Source organism: Schistocerca piceifrons, chromosome 2 (genome assembly GCF_021461385.2).
Source record: "Schistocerca piceifrons isolate TAMUIC-IGC-003096 chromosome 2, iqSchPice1.1, whole genome shotgun sequence".
Lineage (NCBI taxonomy): Eukaryota > Metazoa > Arthropoda > Insecta > Orthoptera > Acrididae > Schistocerca > Schistocerca piceifrons.
In genome coordinates this window covers 748,463,619-748,482,826 of record NC_060139.1, presented here as the reverse complement: position 1 = coordinate 748,482,826, position 19,208 = coordinate 748,463,619, and the positions used below count along the sequence as shown (strand labels likewise).

The following is a 19,208-nucleotide window of genomic DNA, read 5'->3' as shown; positions in this document are numbered from 1 at the left end:
CCATTCATAGACGGTGGGTGCAGCAGTAGCAGTGGACGGTTTGTGGGGGGTGGGGGGTGGGGGGGGGGAGACGTGGAAAACAGTGGGAGTCGTTGTTGCAATGCGGAAACGCAGTGATTGAGTTGATGTCCAGAATGGCATGATCATTGAGTTTCAGAGCAAGCGTGGAAGGATTTGCCAAACAGCAAAATTTGTAGACTCTTCACATGCTGCTGGGAGTTGACGTCCAGAAGGGCATGATCATTGAGTTTCGGACCAAGGGTGGAAGGATTTGCCAAACAGCAAAGTTTGTAGACTCTTCACTTGCTGCCGGGAGTTGACGTCCAGAAGGGTATGATCATTGAGTTTCGGTTCTGACCAAGGGTGGAAGGATTTTCCAAACAGCAAAGTTTGTAGACTCGTCACATGCTGCTGTGGTTAAAGTATACCGTCCATGTCAAAATGGCGCTATCCAAAACCGACGCCGAGGCTACTGTGGTGCACGACAGTCCATAGATGACAGGGGTGAAGATGTATTCGGGCTAATAGTCGTGCAGCTATTGAGCAACTGAATGCCCAGATGAACCAAGGTGCTGCCAACAGCGTCTGCTCAACGACGTTCAGCGAACTTTGCAACGTTTCGGCCTCTACATCAGGAGCCTGGTTGATGCACCCATGCTGACTGCTGTTCATCGGCGATGAAGGGTAGAATTTGCACGCCAATACCGCAACTCGACGACGACTGAATGGCTATAAGTGAGCTCTTCAGATGAATCTCGTTTTATGCTCCACTGGACAGACAGCCGTTGGCCCTGCAATAATCACCGTAAGGGCCCAGGCCGGAGGAGGGAGCCTTATGGTCTCGGGTATGTTTCCCTGGCATTCTCTGGCATTCATTCTGGAAGGCACATGGGATCAACACAGGTATGTATCTATCCACCCCTACATATTGCTTGTTTTTCCTCAGCATCTACCAGCAGGACAATGCAACATATCACGCAGCTCCCAGTGTACGCGCGTGTTTCGAAGAGCAGCAGGATGAGATTACCGTACTCCTCTGGCCACCAAATGCGTAGGACTACTTTGATCGGCCTTTCGCGCCGTGGATTTTCAACGGAGACACCTAAAGCAGCTGGCCACGCCACTGGAATCGGCATGGGTCTACATTCCTGTCCGTATCTCCCAGAACCTCACTGACTCTCTTCCAGCACGTCTCGCGCTGAAAAAGCTGATTAACCAGGCTTTTGACGGGTGGTCACATTAATGTGGCTGGACTATGTATAAAGCAGAGCAGAGTCGAATGATGAATCATTCTGGCGATGATACGAGCCATAAATGGAGAAGTCAACTGACACAAGCGACTTTGACAAAAGACAGATTATATAGTCTGTTGCCTGAGAACGAGAATCTCGAAAACAGCAAAGTTATTTGGTTGTGGTGTGCTATTGTCGTATGCATTTGTGAAAAATGGTTGAAGGACAGGGGCACCACGAGCAGGTGACAAGGGGTTGGGTAGCCACGCCTAACTGTAGAAAGTAGAGGTTAGATGCTTGGCCGGTATGTCGAATAGGCGGCCATCTGCGATGTATCTGACAACAGAAAATAATTTTGGTAGCGTTCTGGAGTACACCATTCACCGCACATTGTTGAACATGGGGCTCCGTAGCAGACGGCACCTACACCCTGCGACATCGTGAATAACGATTGCGGTGGACACCAGCTTGTCGAGATTGAACCGTGAATCAATGCGAACGTGTTCACCTGATCAATCGGATCGGGTGAATCATGTTTCTTGTTAACAAGATCAATGGTCGTAATCGGATAAGCCGCCATCCAGGCAAACGTGATGCTTTAAACCCGCATCGCACCACAGACGCAGGTTGATAGGGTAGTATTATGCTCTGGGTGACATTCACCTGGGCTTCCATGAGAGCTGTGGCGGTAACCGAAGGCGCCATGAGTGCTGTGGATTACGCAAATGTCATTGCGGACAACCTGCATCCTTCCTGACTGCGATGGTATCTTCCAGCACGATAACTGTATGTATCGCAAGGCGAGAATCGTGCTACAGTCGTTGGAGCAGCATGATAGTGAACTCACGTTGATGTCTTGGCCACCAAATTCGCCTGAAGTGAACCCAGTGGAACATCTATGGGACGTATCGGACCCCAGCTCTTCGTCCAGAAAACCACCGGCCCGTAACTTTTGGAAATTGTGTGACCTGTGCGTAGACCTCCAAGGATTTGGCGATTGCATGCCACTCAGAATCGCTGATGTATTACGTTCGGTAGTTGGACCAATAAGCTAATAAGCAGGTGGTCATAATGTTAAGCTCATCAGTGTACAAAGTTATACCTGGGGAATAGATTCGATTTTTTCGAGAATTCGTTCTTAAAATGATTCGGTTTTCTCACTGTTAATACACCTGTTATTACTCTGATGCATTTTTCTTTCTTCTGGAATTAAAGTTACTTTTTTCTAAGTTAATCCAGAAGACTTCGCCAACCGTTGTTTTGCTGCTCGTAAGCCGCGGGAAGAATCTCTTTTGGAACACCGAAAACACTATAGAAAGGTCTAGCAACTGAAACGACTTCATCTGTATTGCCCTTTTTGTGTGCGACTCACGTCCAGTCTGTGTATTCCTTTCGATACAAGAAATTGCTTAAATTTTTGTTGTGTGCAAAAAGGCCGATCATTTGTAGTGTTGTCGATGTATGGGACGCTATTCGTGGATTCCATGCTAGACAGATGGCCACTGGGAGTCGACGATTATTTGTTAACATAGGAAATGAATTTCCTGCACGAGTCGACGATCATTGTGAATATTTTGTCAATAAGAGCTTCTAGACTGCTTATTAAAATTTATTAATTTATTACGTCGTAATAAACATCGTAATGAAACGTCGTAATAAATGAAAAAATTAATATGCCATATATGTGGTTTTATTCACAAAATTATCGGCGACTAGCTTATGCGTGACATGTTTTACTGCTGATAGTGCGAATAAGCCGTATATGCCATACGCACTTACATTACGAATACTTTGTAGCAAACGATTGCAACAGTCAAAAGGAGATTGAAACCGAGTAGGCAATCTAACATATCTTAATATTAGCAGACGGTTGACGCATAAGGCGATCAGTGTGAAAAATGAAACAATTCTGTGTCATTTGTTACCGAAAGTGAGTGTGCTTTTTCGGGTACAACGAAAATAGAAAGTAAAGCGGAGGGTATTCATTTTCCAAATGTTGAATTCTTGAAAATACGAAGGAACAGCTTTTCTATATTTTCAATGTCTTTGAAATGTCTTCTATTCTAGTTTACGAAGTACTGTGTATTTCTCTTTGAATAAACAATCAGTGTCTTTATTCCAATCAGCGTCGCCTGAAAACTTAATCGGCTTTCACTTCCTCCTTTCAGTATGTATGCAGTTCCTGATGAGCAGCCGTGGAAAATCTATGTTCGTCTTTGTAAATTATCCCCAATGTTAATAATATGTATTTATGATGTTGCTTCAACACCAGCAGTTTTTATGTGGACGTGCTACTAAATTCATGACAGGTAACGTCATAGTGCCTAGTCAACGCTCATTGAAAAGTCATATTCTGACTCTGGTACACTTGCGTAAACTGGATAGACAGTAGAAGCAGAATACGCAGCAGCAAAGTGTTTGGGCAGGATGTGACGTGTGTTAAGGAGATGTGAACGTAAGATTTTGTTTGGAACCATGAACTGCTCTTTGCATTAGTAAGATTTTATGGAAGAAAAATTCAAATTCTTCAGAAGAAACGGTGTAATTATAATGCACAAAGCGAACATAAAGAAAGGAGGAAGTCTGTGGAACAGGCAAAATTTTATTCGCGGGGCTGTTTATTGCAAACCCGTGCCAGTTTTGCTCTGTGAAGTAGCTAAATACCGTCTTAATGCGTCTGAAAGAATATGATAAATGTAACCTAGTATCGGAGACGTCACGATGACTAAGTTATATCGATGACGTTTCGTCAGATGATTTTCATTACAAGTAAGTGTGAGTTGAAGTAAATGAAATTCGGAACCAATTTGTTCATGATGACAGCCAGATCTTAGACAAGTGACTGACAAGTACAGGGAAACAGATGGTTGCTAAACGTTACCGGTCTCCAAATTGAAACGGAGGCTAGGTCCTACGTTTTTCATGCAAAAATGTAGATGACCCATTATTTCCAGACCTAAATTAACTAAGTAAGCTGCAAATTATAGCATAGTGACATAGCGATAGGTTTTACCAACTGAACTGAGCAACTTACACGATTGGGTTTTGGCTTCATCAGTTCAAAAACTCAAAAGATTTATTTTTTCCTCGCCCATTTCAATGTGCGCTTCTTTAGTCGCATACACAAAAGCAAAAAAATGGTTCAAATGGCTCTGAGCACTATGGGACGTAACAGCTGTGGTCATCAGTCCCCTAGAACTTAGAACTACTTAAACCTAACTAACCTAAGGACATCACACACATCCATGCCCGAGGCAGGATTCGAACCTGCGACCGTAGCAGTCGCGCGGTTCCGGACTGCGCGCCTAGAACCGCGAAACCACCGCGGCCGGCACACAAAAGCAGAAAGCGGGTCCAGATTTAGCGCAACATGTTTGTATCAACTATGGCAGTGGTGTCAGTGATTCGGATCTAAAGCTCTCTGATGTTCTCAGTACTTCAGAAAAATTGATCTTTCAGAAAACTCTCATAGGAAAATCGTATTATGTGGTGACATAGGATGACGGCATCGCGCCATCTGACAGTCCGATAAACGTCTGGAAATGCCTGAAATACGTCATATCGTACAGTCTTGGTCCAGCGTGTGGATGTTTAGTTTTGTTGAAAAACAGTTTTTTCTGACGCTCAGCTAATTGTGGTAAAGCGTACAGCTGTAGCACCTCATGATAATTGAAAGAGTTGGCAGTTTTTCCCGAAAAATAATAATGCGACAACGGTATCAACCATCAAATAGCACCACTTTCCTGATAACATGTAACCTTTCACAAAGCACATGTGGAATGATTATGCCCCAGCAGTGAGCGTTACGTACCACACACTGAAAAGTGGGTTCGCCGAATCTGTTACGTTAATTTGGAAATCGCCATTCTCAATTAAAAATTCTAAAATGTACACGGCATATCGTGTTCGTTGTGGTTTGTCATCAGGTTTAAACGGCTGCAGGATTTTCAGTCGGTGCGGGTACTAACAGGTTCGAGGGGATTTGGATCTCCCGTAAGGCCACCTGAAGAGATTTGTGTAGCAGAGACTGGAAACTTACCGCAATCATACCGTGGGAGCTTAATTTGACCTTGGTCGGCTAGAATGATGTTCCATATCCACACTGCTTGTATGCATGATTGTGTTGGTGATACAGGTTATTTCGCTGTGTCATTATGTGGTTGATCGCAGAAATGACATGCGCTGAGTACCAGTAATTGCCTAGTATTTTTAAGTATTAGATACTAAACGAAATATTTCTTTAAGGAATGTTCAAATTTGATTGAAAACTACAAAATGTGTGTATTTTTTTGTTTTCTGCTTCATGAGGGGTGCAGCAACTGAGTGGCAGCCGAAGGTGGTCTTCACCCGTATTCGAGACGCAGCGTCGCCGGACTTCGTTATCAAGGAGCCGACGGCCGCGGGAAAAGAGATGCTGCTGGAAGCTACACTTAATTTTCTATGTCCACAGTTTTCATAATGTAAACTTGTGAAAAAAAAATTGTTGTATGAAACTATCTATATTCAGAACTGATCAGGAGTTATATCGATGAAAATCTGTATGAGGTACAAATATGTCAATATGCTAGGTAACTGATTTCAGGTTTTACGTGGCAAAGAGAGTACAATGTTCTCAGTAATACAACAATTGAAAGTGTTTTTGAGCGTATATAAACGTATTCGTGAAACTATTTTACGGTAAGCTCCCACTAAGAATGCTTTGAGAATCCCATACTAAAGCGCCCTTAATGTTTAACACGCATATTAAGTCAAATGAATAATTAATGCTGATGCTCAAGAACTGATAGGTAAATATTTCTGGACGTCTGAAGTTATAATGCACGAAAGTGACGTTGAATTCTTTGAAGTTAGAAAGAATAGCATGAAATCTTACTACTGTACAAAGTCGTTTTGCGTCTGGACAAAAAATTTACTATAGTTCCCATACAGTACCTATACGTATGAATAAACATTTATGCCGATTTTTCAGTAAAGGTAACTAATTAAGACGAAAATGTTGGCCTCCAGAAAATATTACTTGACTGAACCCAGTATAATATTTTTTTCTTTTTGTGATTTACCAAGCAGTTTGCATTTCAATGACTGTTCACGTAATAACAGATATAAATGTTATCAAATTTTAACCAGTTTGAAGACGGCAACTTTCAGGGGAAACAGTCAAGAGAATTAATGAAGAATTAAATGCCGAACAATGTGACTGCCGAATAAAGTGAACGTACTTTCATCGCGAGAATGCATCACTGCGGCAAGACCCGTCTCGGAGACGTCACTATATCGCGGGACGACCGAAAGCTTGAGAAATGGACAGATTCACGTTTGCATATTTTTTATTCATATATTTATTTCTTAGTTGCTGTTGTTACGCATGACCTGCACCTCAGAAGATATATTAATCTGTATTTCACAGTTCCTCCAGTATTAAAATCCATAAGGTATTAAAAGCGATAAGACACATCGTGATAGCAACAGCAAAAGTCACAAGATCGCAAGCTGATCAAAAGATCGAACACAACCCTAGATATGCCGAACTGTGACGTTAAGTGTTCGAACAGTTCGAGTCGTATTCAAACATGGTGGTGGGTTTGACTATCTCTGGTTGTCCTAGCAAAAGAATCAGCTGAGCTTATTAATCACCGTATTTTACGTGATCAAATTGAATACACTTCTCAAGTAAAGATACGAATCAATGACGTCAGTTCGACCACTAGAACTTTATTAACATAATATATAGTTAAAACTTTTATCCTTTATGGACGTGGAACATTGCAGCAGTGAAAGATCTCCAGAAATTACTGTAAAAAGTAGCCCTTTCTTTTGTTCTTCAGTTTTTATTTTCCATTATTGATTTAAAATAGCCTAGCGATTCATCATCAGATGGCACACATTTAATGTGTGTTTGCAAGATTGCGCGGTTCGTGTAGCTGTGGCAAGATATAAAAATGAAATATGTATGGACTGAATTGGCGAGAATTATTCCATATTATGAGACAGATTTAGTTGCATTACTGTACTTACAGTTATCAGCATCTGTTGGTTTGTTCTTGGAACATACATTATTCTAGAAAACGTATGTTACCCAGTGACGTTAATTTCACAGCACTTCACATACTTAGACACAGGTAACAACTTCTAAGTACTTTGCAAAACGTAAACAAACCGAAGAGGACGACCTAATTTATGTTCAAATAGTTGTATTGGGGCAGAGAATTTCTTTGTTCAGCACTTGTGTTGCACACTGGCGACAGTAACTATATATCTGTTTCTATTGTATTCATTATTGCAAAAAAAATGGTTCAAATGGCTCTGAGCACTATGGGACTTAACATCTGTGGTCATCAGTCCCCTAGAACTTAGAACTACTTAAACCTAACTAACCTAAGGACATCACACACATCCATGCCCGAGGCAGGATTCGAACCTGCGACCGTAGCAGTCGCGCGGTTCCGGACTGCGCGCCTAGAACCGCTAGACCACCGCGGCCGGCTGATTATTGCAAAAGTAACACGTATTTTACGATGAAATATAGTCCATGCTCATTGTTTAATAGATTTTGTAAATAGAACATGTCAATTTTGCCATGAAAATAATTGTTATTTTTGCGAAAACGAATATAATACAAACAGACACATACTTACTGTCGCCAATGTGCAATGCAAGAGCTGAACAGAGGAACTCTCTGCCCCAACAAAAGCTCTTTGAACACAACTTTAGTCACGATTTTTGGTTTATTTACGGTTTATAAAGCAAGTGGAAATTGTTACCTGTGACTAAGTTTTTGAAGTTCTGTAAAATTAATCGACCTCATACTGTGAATAATTCTCATAAGATTCATTCAATGCTTACATCTTGCTGTTGCTACACGAACCCCACAATGTTGCACACATGCATTAAACGTGTACCAACTGATGATGAATCGCTAGGCAAATCGAAACAGGTAGAGGAAAATAAAAATTAAGGAGCAAAACAAAAGACGACTGGTTGCAGTAATTTCTGAAAATCTTCACATTAATTGATTCATATTTTCATAATTAATTCTTCGGGGGTCAGTTAGGTCCAGTATTCGGAACGAAGTAGTGAAATTTAGTCTGAAATCGGCGATAAGAAAGACGCATACCACCAAATAATTAAATAAACTATTGTTTCGAAATAGGAAGTCGCGCCGCTGGAAATCTGCTGAACCACTGGCATATGAACGGCCGTGAGGGTGCTTTCATTGCATACCGCCTTTGGATATTCCTTTGCATTTGAATCTCAGATTTAGCTTGAAGAAAGTAGTTAACATAGTCAATCTTTTTAATGAAAATTGTCACGAGCTAAACTCCTGATATAATCTGGAGGACACGTTCACACAGATCTTTTCGGTTTCTTGTTAGTGACTCACATAAACCAAAAGCTATTGGTATATATTACTTAGTCAGGATGCTGTAGCATATTAAACCGCAAAGTACCTTCTGAAACATCCTGTATCTACATGCAAGGAGCCCTGGGTATTGAAGTCATGATCTCGCAAGCACTTTTTTGGTACGTAAGATGATTGAAAGCTTGATTCGCCTTACTGTAGTACGCTCTATTTCCACGGTACACAAACAACAAGGAAAGTTTAAGCGTTGACCAATACCCAAAACGTACAGTGAGGCTTGACCAAATGGTGCAATCGACTGATCGTTACGCTACGGTGCAGGTTCGAATCCTGCCTCGGGCATGGATGTGTGTGATGTCCCTAGGTTTGTCAGGTTTAAGCAGTTCTAAGTTCTAGGGGACTGATGACCTCAGATGTTAAGTCCCATAGTGCTCAGAACCATTTGAACCATTTTTGAACTGATCGTTACCCGCTGTTTCGAATCCCCGACAAACACGCTGATTTGTCTGAAAGATTATGACCAGCGACGAAAAGATCCATAAACTACAATTTAACCTGTAATTTCTTGTTCTGCGACTTTAAGTACCTTTTTTTAATATTTCGTGTGGCATTATTACAGTGAACATGAACTAAGATTAACATTCGTAAAGAAACATCTGGGCTACAAATGTAGGTAACTGAATTACCAATCGTATTCATAATTATTCAGATAGTGCCTTGTAGAATTCTAGTGAACATGTCTGCATTATACAGGCTGCCCCTATTGATCCGTTTTATGCAACCCACAGTATGTCATGTCAGGAACGGTATCCAGACAGGCAACAGGCACCTAATCGATGTAAGTTCCCTCTCAGAGCTTTGGGCGACTGTTATCCAACGGTATCATACTGTAAAAAATACAAATGAGGATGGGCCGTGATTTACGCGGTATTTTTTGACCAAGATTAACTTGCCTCTGCCATACTTATCCAAGTGTCTCTAGTCTTGTTTGTGTAATTAGCGGTGTACTGACTCATGTTTCGGATATCACTGTGTTTATTCCGGTTATAGTACTTAATCTTTCGCAAATGGTACAGAAACGTTGCCTTATAAAGCGTCTTTCACCATCGGAATCAACGAAATTAACAGGAGATATCAAAATGGGAAACGTTTGCAGTAACGACTGTCTGGTATATGACCCAATGGAAAGATCAATATACTGGATGAGTCAACTGCCCCTGCCGATGTCGTTTTATGCAAACAGACGTGACAGAACAATGTTGTTGGCCATTTCGCTTTAGATGGGAAGCACAGTCTCGAAATGTCCCATAACAACTAATAAGTATACGAAGGCATCTTAGTCCTATTGTACAAACTTGGATTTAAGAAAGGTTAAGAACAGTAAACGGAATAAACTTACAGAGACATCCGAAGCCTGTATGACTATACCGCTAATTACGCAAAGAAAGACTGGAGACACTTGGATAATTATGGCAGAAGTAGGATATGTCTTGGTCCAAAAATACTGCGTAACTCATGGCCAATCCTCACGTGTATTTTTTACAGCATGATTCCGTTTGCTAACAGTCGCCCAAATTTCTGAGATGGAACTTATATCGATTTCGTGGCTGTCGCCTGTCTGCATACAATTCCTGATACAGATGTAGTATGGGTTGCATAAAATACATCGGTATGGGCAACATCAGACTGATGCTACCGTAGCCCGACATGCCCATAGTGGCATGCTTTCTATGTTTTCTGTTTCAAAAATTTTGTGACTAAAGCTAAGTTTGAGTTTTTTATTTCTGATGAAGGCACTCATAGCAGTGCCGAAACCTAGGCCAAAAGACTTCCTTTTTGCGACCGATGGCTGTTATTCTGTTAATTTCAATTTAATATTCTTTTGCAAAACTTGACCCCGCGCTGGACGATCTGATACCTCATTTGTCCATTTCTCATTCTTCGGTCACTTATGAAATTTCGGAAAAAAATTTTACCTCATATTACTGATTAAGTATTTGTTAATTATCCTTATTACTTCTAATCAATTACACCTGGTTTTCTGCAAAACTAGGTCTCACTCAGACCAATCTGATTCCTATTTGTCCATTTCTCGCTCTTCGTTTGCCTATGAAGGCTCGCACAAAAATCCGGTGTATAATTTCTTTCAAATCGCTAATTCAGCTTTTGTTAATTACCCTGATTACTCTCAAGGAATTAGACCTGTCCTTGTAAAACTAGACCTTACGCTGGTGAATTTGGTTCCCCACTTGTCTATTTTCCACTCTTCGTTTGGCTACGAGAGTCTTGTTTTCATTTAGCTCGAACATTTAACCAAAAAGGAAGAGAGAAACAAGGAATGGAGAATATTCAACTGCTATTTTCTAAAAACCACAGCATCTATGCTTTTGCTAAAGATGGCTAGGATGGCGATCATTATCCTGAGGTAAAAAGGTCATTTATCTAGGATAGCTAATCAGGACTTGCTGCTTCGTCATGCGACATTACGTTAACTAGAGTAATATCTCAAAACTTAGTGATTAATATAAGTTAGCGGAAAGTTTGCTTTCATACTTAAAGCGAAATGAGAGGAAGATTAGAGCTAAATTACTGTGGTCTAAGGCCTCTGGCAATGCGCAGCGTCAGGTGGTGCCCTGTGCGAGAGAATTTACGAGTGAGATTTCCGGCAAATTGCTTGCCATTTGTACAAGTAGTTACTTCCCAGCTTGTGCCTGAAGCACACGTACAAGTCTTAGAAACTACCTGACTGGCTCACGTAAGCTGCTCTCAAGTAGTGTAACGAAGATGTTCATTTTTACATCGGTGCTCATACTCATGTGTACATTCAGAAAACTTTTTTTTTCTTCTCAGATCTACAGCAGGTAAGGGAAATCATTAATGTATTACGAATGAAAGCACTAGAAAATCTTATTGATTTATTTCATGTACTATGTATAATTATTTACATTTTTAAAAATATTATTTCGTCTTTTCCTTTGGTACGTCTGTTCGACGTGAAAGTCTATTAACGTCGATATGACTACTGCTACTTACATTCATCTGAACCTCTTTATTTTACTCAAACGTTTGTCTACTTCCACAATTTTTACTCCCCAAACTCTCTATTAATAAACTGACTATTTCTTGACACCTCACGGCATGTCCTATCACTCTGTTCCTTTCTTTAACTGATTTGTGCCATAACGATTTTTTCTTCCCAGGGCAATTCAGTAGGTCTTCGTTACTTAATCGATTTACTCACCTAATCTTCAGTACTCTTCTCTAGCACTACATTTCAGAGCTTCTATCCTCTTCTTGTCTGTACTACTTATCATATACGATTCATCATAGCACTTAAATTTACCATCGTTATTAACAAATTTCCCTTCTTCAGGGAAGCTTCACTTGCTGTTTCTAGTATGTATTTTATAACCTCTTTAATTCTACTATTTTATTTTTTTGCCCAAACAATAAAATTCGTCTGCTATTTCGTGTCTCATCTAGTGTAATTCCCTCACCATCATCTGACTTAATTTCATTACATTTTGCTATCCTTGTTTTACTTTTGTTGATATTCATTTTATTACAATTTCATGAGACAATATCCATTTCGCTTTTGTAAATACTTTGCTGTCTCCGAGAGAGTTACAATGCCATCATCAAAAGTTTTTATTTCCGCTCACGGAACTTTAATTCATTTTTCAAATTTCTCCCCGATTATCTTTGCTTTCTGTATTAGGTTGGTGCATAGGTTCGTAGTGTTTTTGTTTTACATATTGGAATTCTGGGCGCTATGGGTTTATTTATCGATTGTCGTTTTTTTATTTATGGTTCACTGTTGCTACCTGAGTCTACATACTGTCATTTTACCGTCTGCAGACAGTGAGTGGGGCTGTGGACGCTGCAAAATGGAGTGGCAAGTGGAGAGATCGGATCATTTCCGAGATATTCTTCTGTTTGTGTTCAGTAGAGGAGTGACAACGGCGGAGGCAGTAGAGATCGGTTGACAAGACACAACCTGTGGCAACAAGGATGTCGTCAATTTGGGAGACCAACGGAAGACTGCAGTAAGCAGGTTCAAATGGATGCAGGTTGCGTAGGTTATTCAGAGATAAAGAGGCTCGGACAGGATACACACAAGCGTAGAGAGCTGCATCAACGGTTCTTTCTAAGTATTTTTAAATGAAACGAACAGGGGGCAAATGATATAATTATAAAAAATATTTATAATAATACATTATAAATATATTGTATATATCATTTTATTATATTTATATATTATATACAAATATATTATATATAAATATTATAAATTAATATATAAATATTATATATATTTATGTATTATATTACATATATTATAAATAAATATTTATAATTATATAAATTAAATTCTAGATGTTTTGAGGGGTAATGACGAGACCTGGCTGGTACTCACCCGGACGAGGTCGGTGAGTAGGGAGAGGCGGAAGGACCAGTCGAGCTTGATCTCGTCCTGCACGAGTACGTCCTCCAGCGAGCCGCGGCTGCACCACTCGAAGACGAGCGCCGGCCGCGACGAGTCGACCAGGCAGCCGAGCAGCGGGTTCACGTTCTCGTGCCGCAGCCCGTGCAGCTGCAACACGCACACCGCCACGCCACGCCGCTATCAACAGACCGCCACACATCGGCCGTCCACCACACTCACGTGTCTGATCCCTACACGAATTTTACCAGCCTACCAACACCAGTGCGCAGGCGCGGATCCACGGCTGAGATCTGGTGGGAGTCACAGCTCGTCCTTGAGTTATGCGTTTCAAAAGGTGCTTCATCTCTGGAGTCTCTCTTAGGAGGAGGTGGAGAGGTGCGTGAATAGCGTCTAAGTCCGGTGCATAGTTTTCTGCCGCTGTTCAATATCTAGGCTACTTTCAGTGTAGATAATTCATAAACACAGTTACTGTCTCTTCTCCGGCGCTGCCCCTTCTCTATAAATACAACTCGCCATTACCTGACAGTTATGAAATTCCTCTGATGTCCAGGATTTTAATTATAAGAACAATAATAATGAAGTGTAAGGGGCAGTCAGATGAGAAACAGACAGATGGAAAGAAGTAAGTAAACTGTTTCTTGCTTCAAAACTAACTGCCATACTTGTTCATACATTTATTCTACTGTAAGACAGGTGGTCAATGTCTTCATGGAAAAATGTTTGTAATTCCCTATGAGACCATGATTAGACCTATGTGGCCACCTCTTCGGCTCAAGCAAGTCAACAGCCACGAATGTCTTTTTCAGCATTCTTAAAATATGGAAATCGCATAGGGAGATATCGAGACTGTATGGAGGATGTGTAGGGGCTTGCCGGCAGGCCCACATGTTGCTAAGCTTATTCTGACTATGCTCTATAATTTTCGCTGGGAAGTTCTTAAACATATTTGATTCAGTCCCAATTTCTCCCCATGAGATTTCCATTTTTGTGAGCTGTGAATAAACATATTCACGGTCGTTAGTTTGCCTCAGACAAAGGGGTGACTCCTTCGTATAGTCATGATTTCACAGGCAAATACAACATTTTTCATCAGCACATTGACCATTCTTGTCTCACAGTGAGATAAACGCATTGAAATAATGAACACGAACACAACACAAAAAGCATGGACACAAACGTAAAATAGTACAAAACCTACACCATTAAAATAAGGTCCAAACAGAAAACAGCACAAATAAGAAAAACTCCAGTTTTAATAACACGTAACTGTAAAACACTAAACTGTAAAACTATAACATCGATAATGAAGGTTCAAAAACGGTTCAAATGGCTCTAAGCACTATGGGACTTAACATCTGAGGTCATCAGTCCTCTAAACTTAGAATTACTTAAACCTAACTAGCCTAACGACATCACACACAGCCACGGCCGAGGCAGGATTCGAAACTGCGACCGTAGCAGTAGCGCGGTTCCGGACTGAAGCGCCTAGAACCGCTCGTCCACTGCGGCCGGCGATAATGAAGGCTGTATGAAGATTTCAGTGTGCTCAAAACAATTTAGAGAAGAATGTTTTCAGAAGGAGAAATGTGTGTGTGTGTGTGTGTGTGAAAATTAGTTGGCCTAATTCTTCGTTTATTCAACTCTTTGAATTCTTCAATATACTATTATTTAATTTCTAATGAAATGACCACTTGTTCATGAAATGCGCCAAAAATACGGTAAAATATTGTTGTGGGCTTGCCTATGATAAAGAGGAAACGTATAAAGCAAAATCGAGAAAAAATGGTCAGTCGTAAATCGCAAATTTATTCCACTTCGTAATTCCAAACCCGATGTTTTTCGGGATACTTCCACTTTAGCGTACATTGAAGCATAATTCAGTAGAGCAGGGACTCAGAAATATGGTCCAGTGCAGACCGGTGCCGATCTCAAATTTTCTTATATATAAAAAAAAGACAGCTGAGCTGTGTGAGATGTCGCATGCCTTGCATTTATCTGCAAAGAAATAAATTCATTCCAGATAACCAATGGAAATTGTTAAGATGCCTATAAAACGTGTGTGCAAAATCAAAGTCGTATCATCTGGGAGACAAAGTATGCTGACGACAAGAGTTCTGTTCTGCGCATTACAATGTCAACTCCATAGATATTTCCACGCTATGTGTGTCGTACACTTATTTTGTCTTTGGTTGCGACATTCAGATGTCATCAGATGGTGGCCCAAGAAGCCCTAAAACTGTTCGTGAACAAATCAAAATTGTCGAAGGACGTAAAAATAAGTTTTTTGTCATTATTATGACGCTGTGCTGCCCACAGAGAATTCAATTACGGAACTTTTATATGGGTGACGACGAGTTTCTCATATGCAATCTGTGTGTGCCTTAGCCAGCATCTTGCCTCTAGGGGGATGCATGCGTTGCCGCTTTTTGCTGCCGGAGGAGGTAAGTAGACACCGTTACCGCAGGCCTGCCAACTTCGCGGCTCCCATCAGAGCGCGAGCGCCAAACTTGTGCTGTCCGTCCCCGGAGGAAATGCAGCACCGGAAGCCGCCTCCCCCTGGAGACTCGGGGCCTGCCTGCGAAACCTGCTGCCGAGTTGGTGATGAGCTTTCAGAGTTGTCGCAGAGAGTAACAGGTCCGCGAGGGCTGCGGCGGCTGGCGCTCGGCTTTCACACACCTGCAGGTGAGGCGACCAGAAATATCACGGGCAGGTACGCGCCGACTTCTGCGGGTTCTCTCTCGAGCCTCTAGTATTTCTCCGAACCAGTGGCGCTTTTGCGAGAAATTTCTCGTACGAAAAGAAACTTTCAGGCGAGATTAACATTGTTGTCTTCCTAGTAATCTGATTCAGGGTAACTGTATCTTCTGGCAGTCCACCTTCTCAGTTTTCTTCAATTCCTCGCACACAGAATATAGTGGAGCTAAACAGTGGTAGCTACGGAGTGCTGCAGGTACTGTAGAACTGGTACGAGGTCGTCACGTGAACCTTCACTGAATCCGAAAGTCGCGACAGTGAAGAGATGTTTTTTTTTTTCTTTATTGTATTTTCCCTTTATACAAAGGCAGCCCGCCAGCGGCGTACACATGCCAACAGAAAAAACATATAGCAAACATGGAGACATAGAAACAGAAAAACATGAATGTTAGAAACAGAAGACACACACAAGAATAGTGATGAAAGCGTTCGTCGGAAGGCACTGGTTTCAGAAACAAGAACTACAGTGTACTCAAACGAAGGTTATCAGCTGTACACTTGAACGAAGGAACACACTGAAGATAACACTGACGCACAGAAACGAAGAAAACACTGTTGCACTAAACACTGGTGACCAACTGGTGCGAGCAGTGGCCTTTTGCAAGGTACCAGACTCCAAATGTCCATTGTATACAGTTCGCTTCGCAGTGTTCTCTCAGAAACTGGTTGCAAGAATTCCATATAACCGACTGCCACATAATACATCACTCTCGACCGCCACCTTTCCTGGATCTCTATCTCCAGACAATCCAAGCCAAGGCACATACCCGACTCGGCCTCCTTAAACTCCTGTCTGGTCGTACATGGGGTCTGGACCACTCCACCATCCTCCACACTTATAAATCCCTCATCCGCCCCATCTTTTGCTATGCCCACCCCACCTGGATTTCCGTAGCTCTTAAGGTAAGCAGTTTACAGCACATGTTCACTGGACGTTTCTTTCTTGTTTTGGTCCCTACTACCACATTCCAAAATATGGAAAGCATGGAGCTTGCAATTGGAAAGATCAGTTTCACAATATAAGATCAAGAATTGCCCATAGCTCTTAAGGGGTGGGTTTCAGTGAGCATGTTTAATTGAGTTTTTGGTTCGAATGATCATCCTGTCATATCCCTGAATATTGACCATCACTTCTGAAACACCCTGCATATATGTATATATGCTTTCTAGCCGTAGCTTCATCTATGTGCGCAAATGTCACGTTTATTGCACACATCTCCTTCTTCTCCCCTCTCTGTCAATCTTCTCTTCTCCCCTCCCTCAGTCCTGTCCTGTCCGACTGCTTTCTTACTGTCTGAAACGTATTCCAGTTTTACCAGGACAACACACTGGTCCTGCAGAGCAGTCAAGGTGTCAGACATCTCCATCTTTTTCACCCGAACATCGCCTATACCGAACGGAACGACAAGAAAGAAAGTTAATGTTGCATTGGCATTTACTTCTGATCTATGTTTAAAATCTGAAATCCTAGTTCATCAGGAAGTTAGTTTAAAATCAACCGCAAAATCTTTGCCAAAAAGATACGCATGAAAGAAACTGACCTAACAAAAACGTGTTAAAATAACTGTCACTGAATTAAACCGACGTTTCGGACGCAGTTGCTTTGGCCATCTTCTGGCTTTACTGGTGAACTGTGTCGAAGGTCCACTTACATTGCGTCATAACTCCTTTACTAGAAATGACGTTATATCACAATTTTAAAAAATGCTGTGGATATGAGTGGTTTGCTATAGTGGGAGGAGTGCGAACGTTTACTAGCGTGGCTTACTGTGATAGGAGTGAGGATCTACTACTGTCTATTGCTCCAATCTGTATGAGCCCATGATTGGCTGTTATCGGTGAATGGGGCATGGACCATTCTTTTCGTCATGTAGGACATGGGTTGCACAGGGACAGTTCCTCTCAGCTAATGTTTGCATTTGTATGTATGTTTGTATGTGTGTGTGTGTGTGTGTGTGTGTGTGTGTGTGTGTGTGTGTGTGTGTGTTTGTATGCGTTTATTAGAAACATGTCAGTTAACGTAGGAGATCACTAAATTTAATGATGTGTCATGAATTGTCAGTGAAATTCAGATTTATGTTTTAAATTTCTCAGATATTGTAGCAAAGATAGATCTATGCTTCATAGGATAGGCAGCCATATGCAAGTATGGCCTTGCTGTGATGGTGGACCCAGAGGCAATCCAAAACTGACAGAGTCTCATGTTGTTTGTGTGGTTTTTTGGGTTTCACAGCTAGCTGGAGGTCACGACGGTACTAATGAAAAGTATACGGGTACCCCTATATGATGTGGAATTGACCACTAAATGCCATGGGAGGCGGAGCCCCATTATAAAACGAAGCGGAGAACAGTGTGAGAATGAGTAGCAGGATAATGGACCACTCAGGAGAGCTCAGTGACATCGAATGTGTACTAGACACTGGATGTGGCGAAAGTAACAAATACACCAGGGTCATTTCAAACCTTCTAAAGCTGCCCACGATAACTGTTGGTGTTATGACTGTCAAATGGAAGTGCGAAGGAAGAACAACTACTGAACCAAGACAAGGCCGACTTGTACTGATGGACAGGAACCGTCGATAATGCAGGAGGTTTGTAAGAAATTGCATGAAACCAGCGGAAGTATTCACTCGTGATATTAAAAGTGCCACTAGCATTCGAGTTAGCACACTGGCGAAGCTTATGGAGTCATAAAGAATGGGGCTACAATGGTGGAGCAGCTCCTCATACGCCACAGATTTCTGTATTCAATGCTAAGCGACGGTTGAGGTAGCGTGAAGAGCAACACCACTGCACAGAGGGTGACTGGAAAAGAGTGATTTGGAGTGGCGAATCACACTTTGCCGTGTGGCAAGCCAATAGGAGGGGTTGGGTTCGGCGAACGCCTGGAGAACATTATCTGCCATCACGTGAAGTGGCAACACGAAGTATGGGGGATTTGATGTTATACTATGAGGATGTTTTTCGTGGTTAGGATTGTGGGCTTCTTAATGCCCTTAAGCAGAAGCTAAATGTGAAAGAATACGAACACATTGGACAGCATTGTGTACTGATCGGATACGACGAGTGTTTGGATGGGGATGACAATGCACCCTATCATAAAGTAGCATCTGTGAGGCAATTGTCTGTGGAGAATAACATTCCTGAAATGCACTGACTTGCGAAGAGATCCGATTCAACACAGTTAAACGCATTTGCGATAAACTAGAATGTAGACTTCACTCCAGACCCCAGCATCCAAATCACTACCTTCTCTCATCCCGGCTCTAAAGGAAGGATGGACTGTCATCCACCACAGATATTTGGACAACTCACTAAAAATGTCCCCAGCAGTGGTCAAGTCGTTATAAAGGCGAAGGGTGGATATGCGCTATGTGCTACTAATACACTATGTGATCAAAAGTATCCGGACATC

At 41.6% G+C, this 19,208-nt stretch overlaps 1 protein-coding gene across 1 annotated transcript in view; it reads right to left on the bottom strand.

Moving 5' to 3' along the window:
* Window positions 1-19,208, bottom strand: part of LOC124775818 (retinal guanylyl cyclase 2-like) — a 295,210-nt gene that overhangs the window by 101,178 nt on the left and 174,824 nt on the right. The window contains exon 5 of the mRNA XM_047250651.1: window positions 13,010-13,186. Coding sequence (XP_047106607.1) covers window positions 13,010-13,186 — 177 coding nt within the window. The remainder of the gene's footprint in view (window positions 1-13,009; window positions 13,187-19,208) is intronic.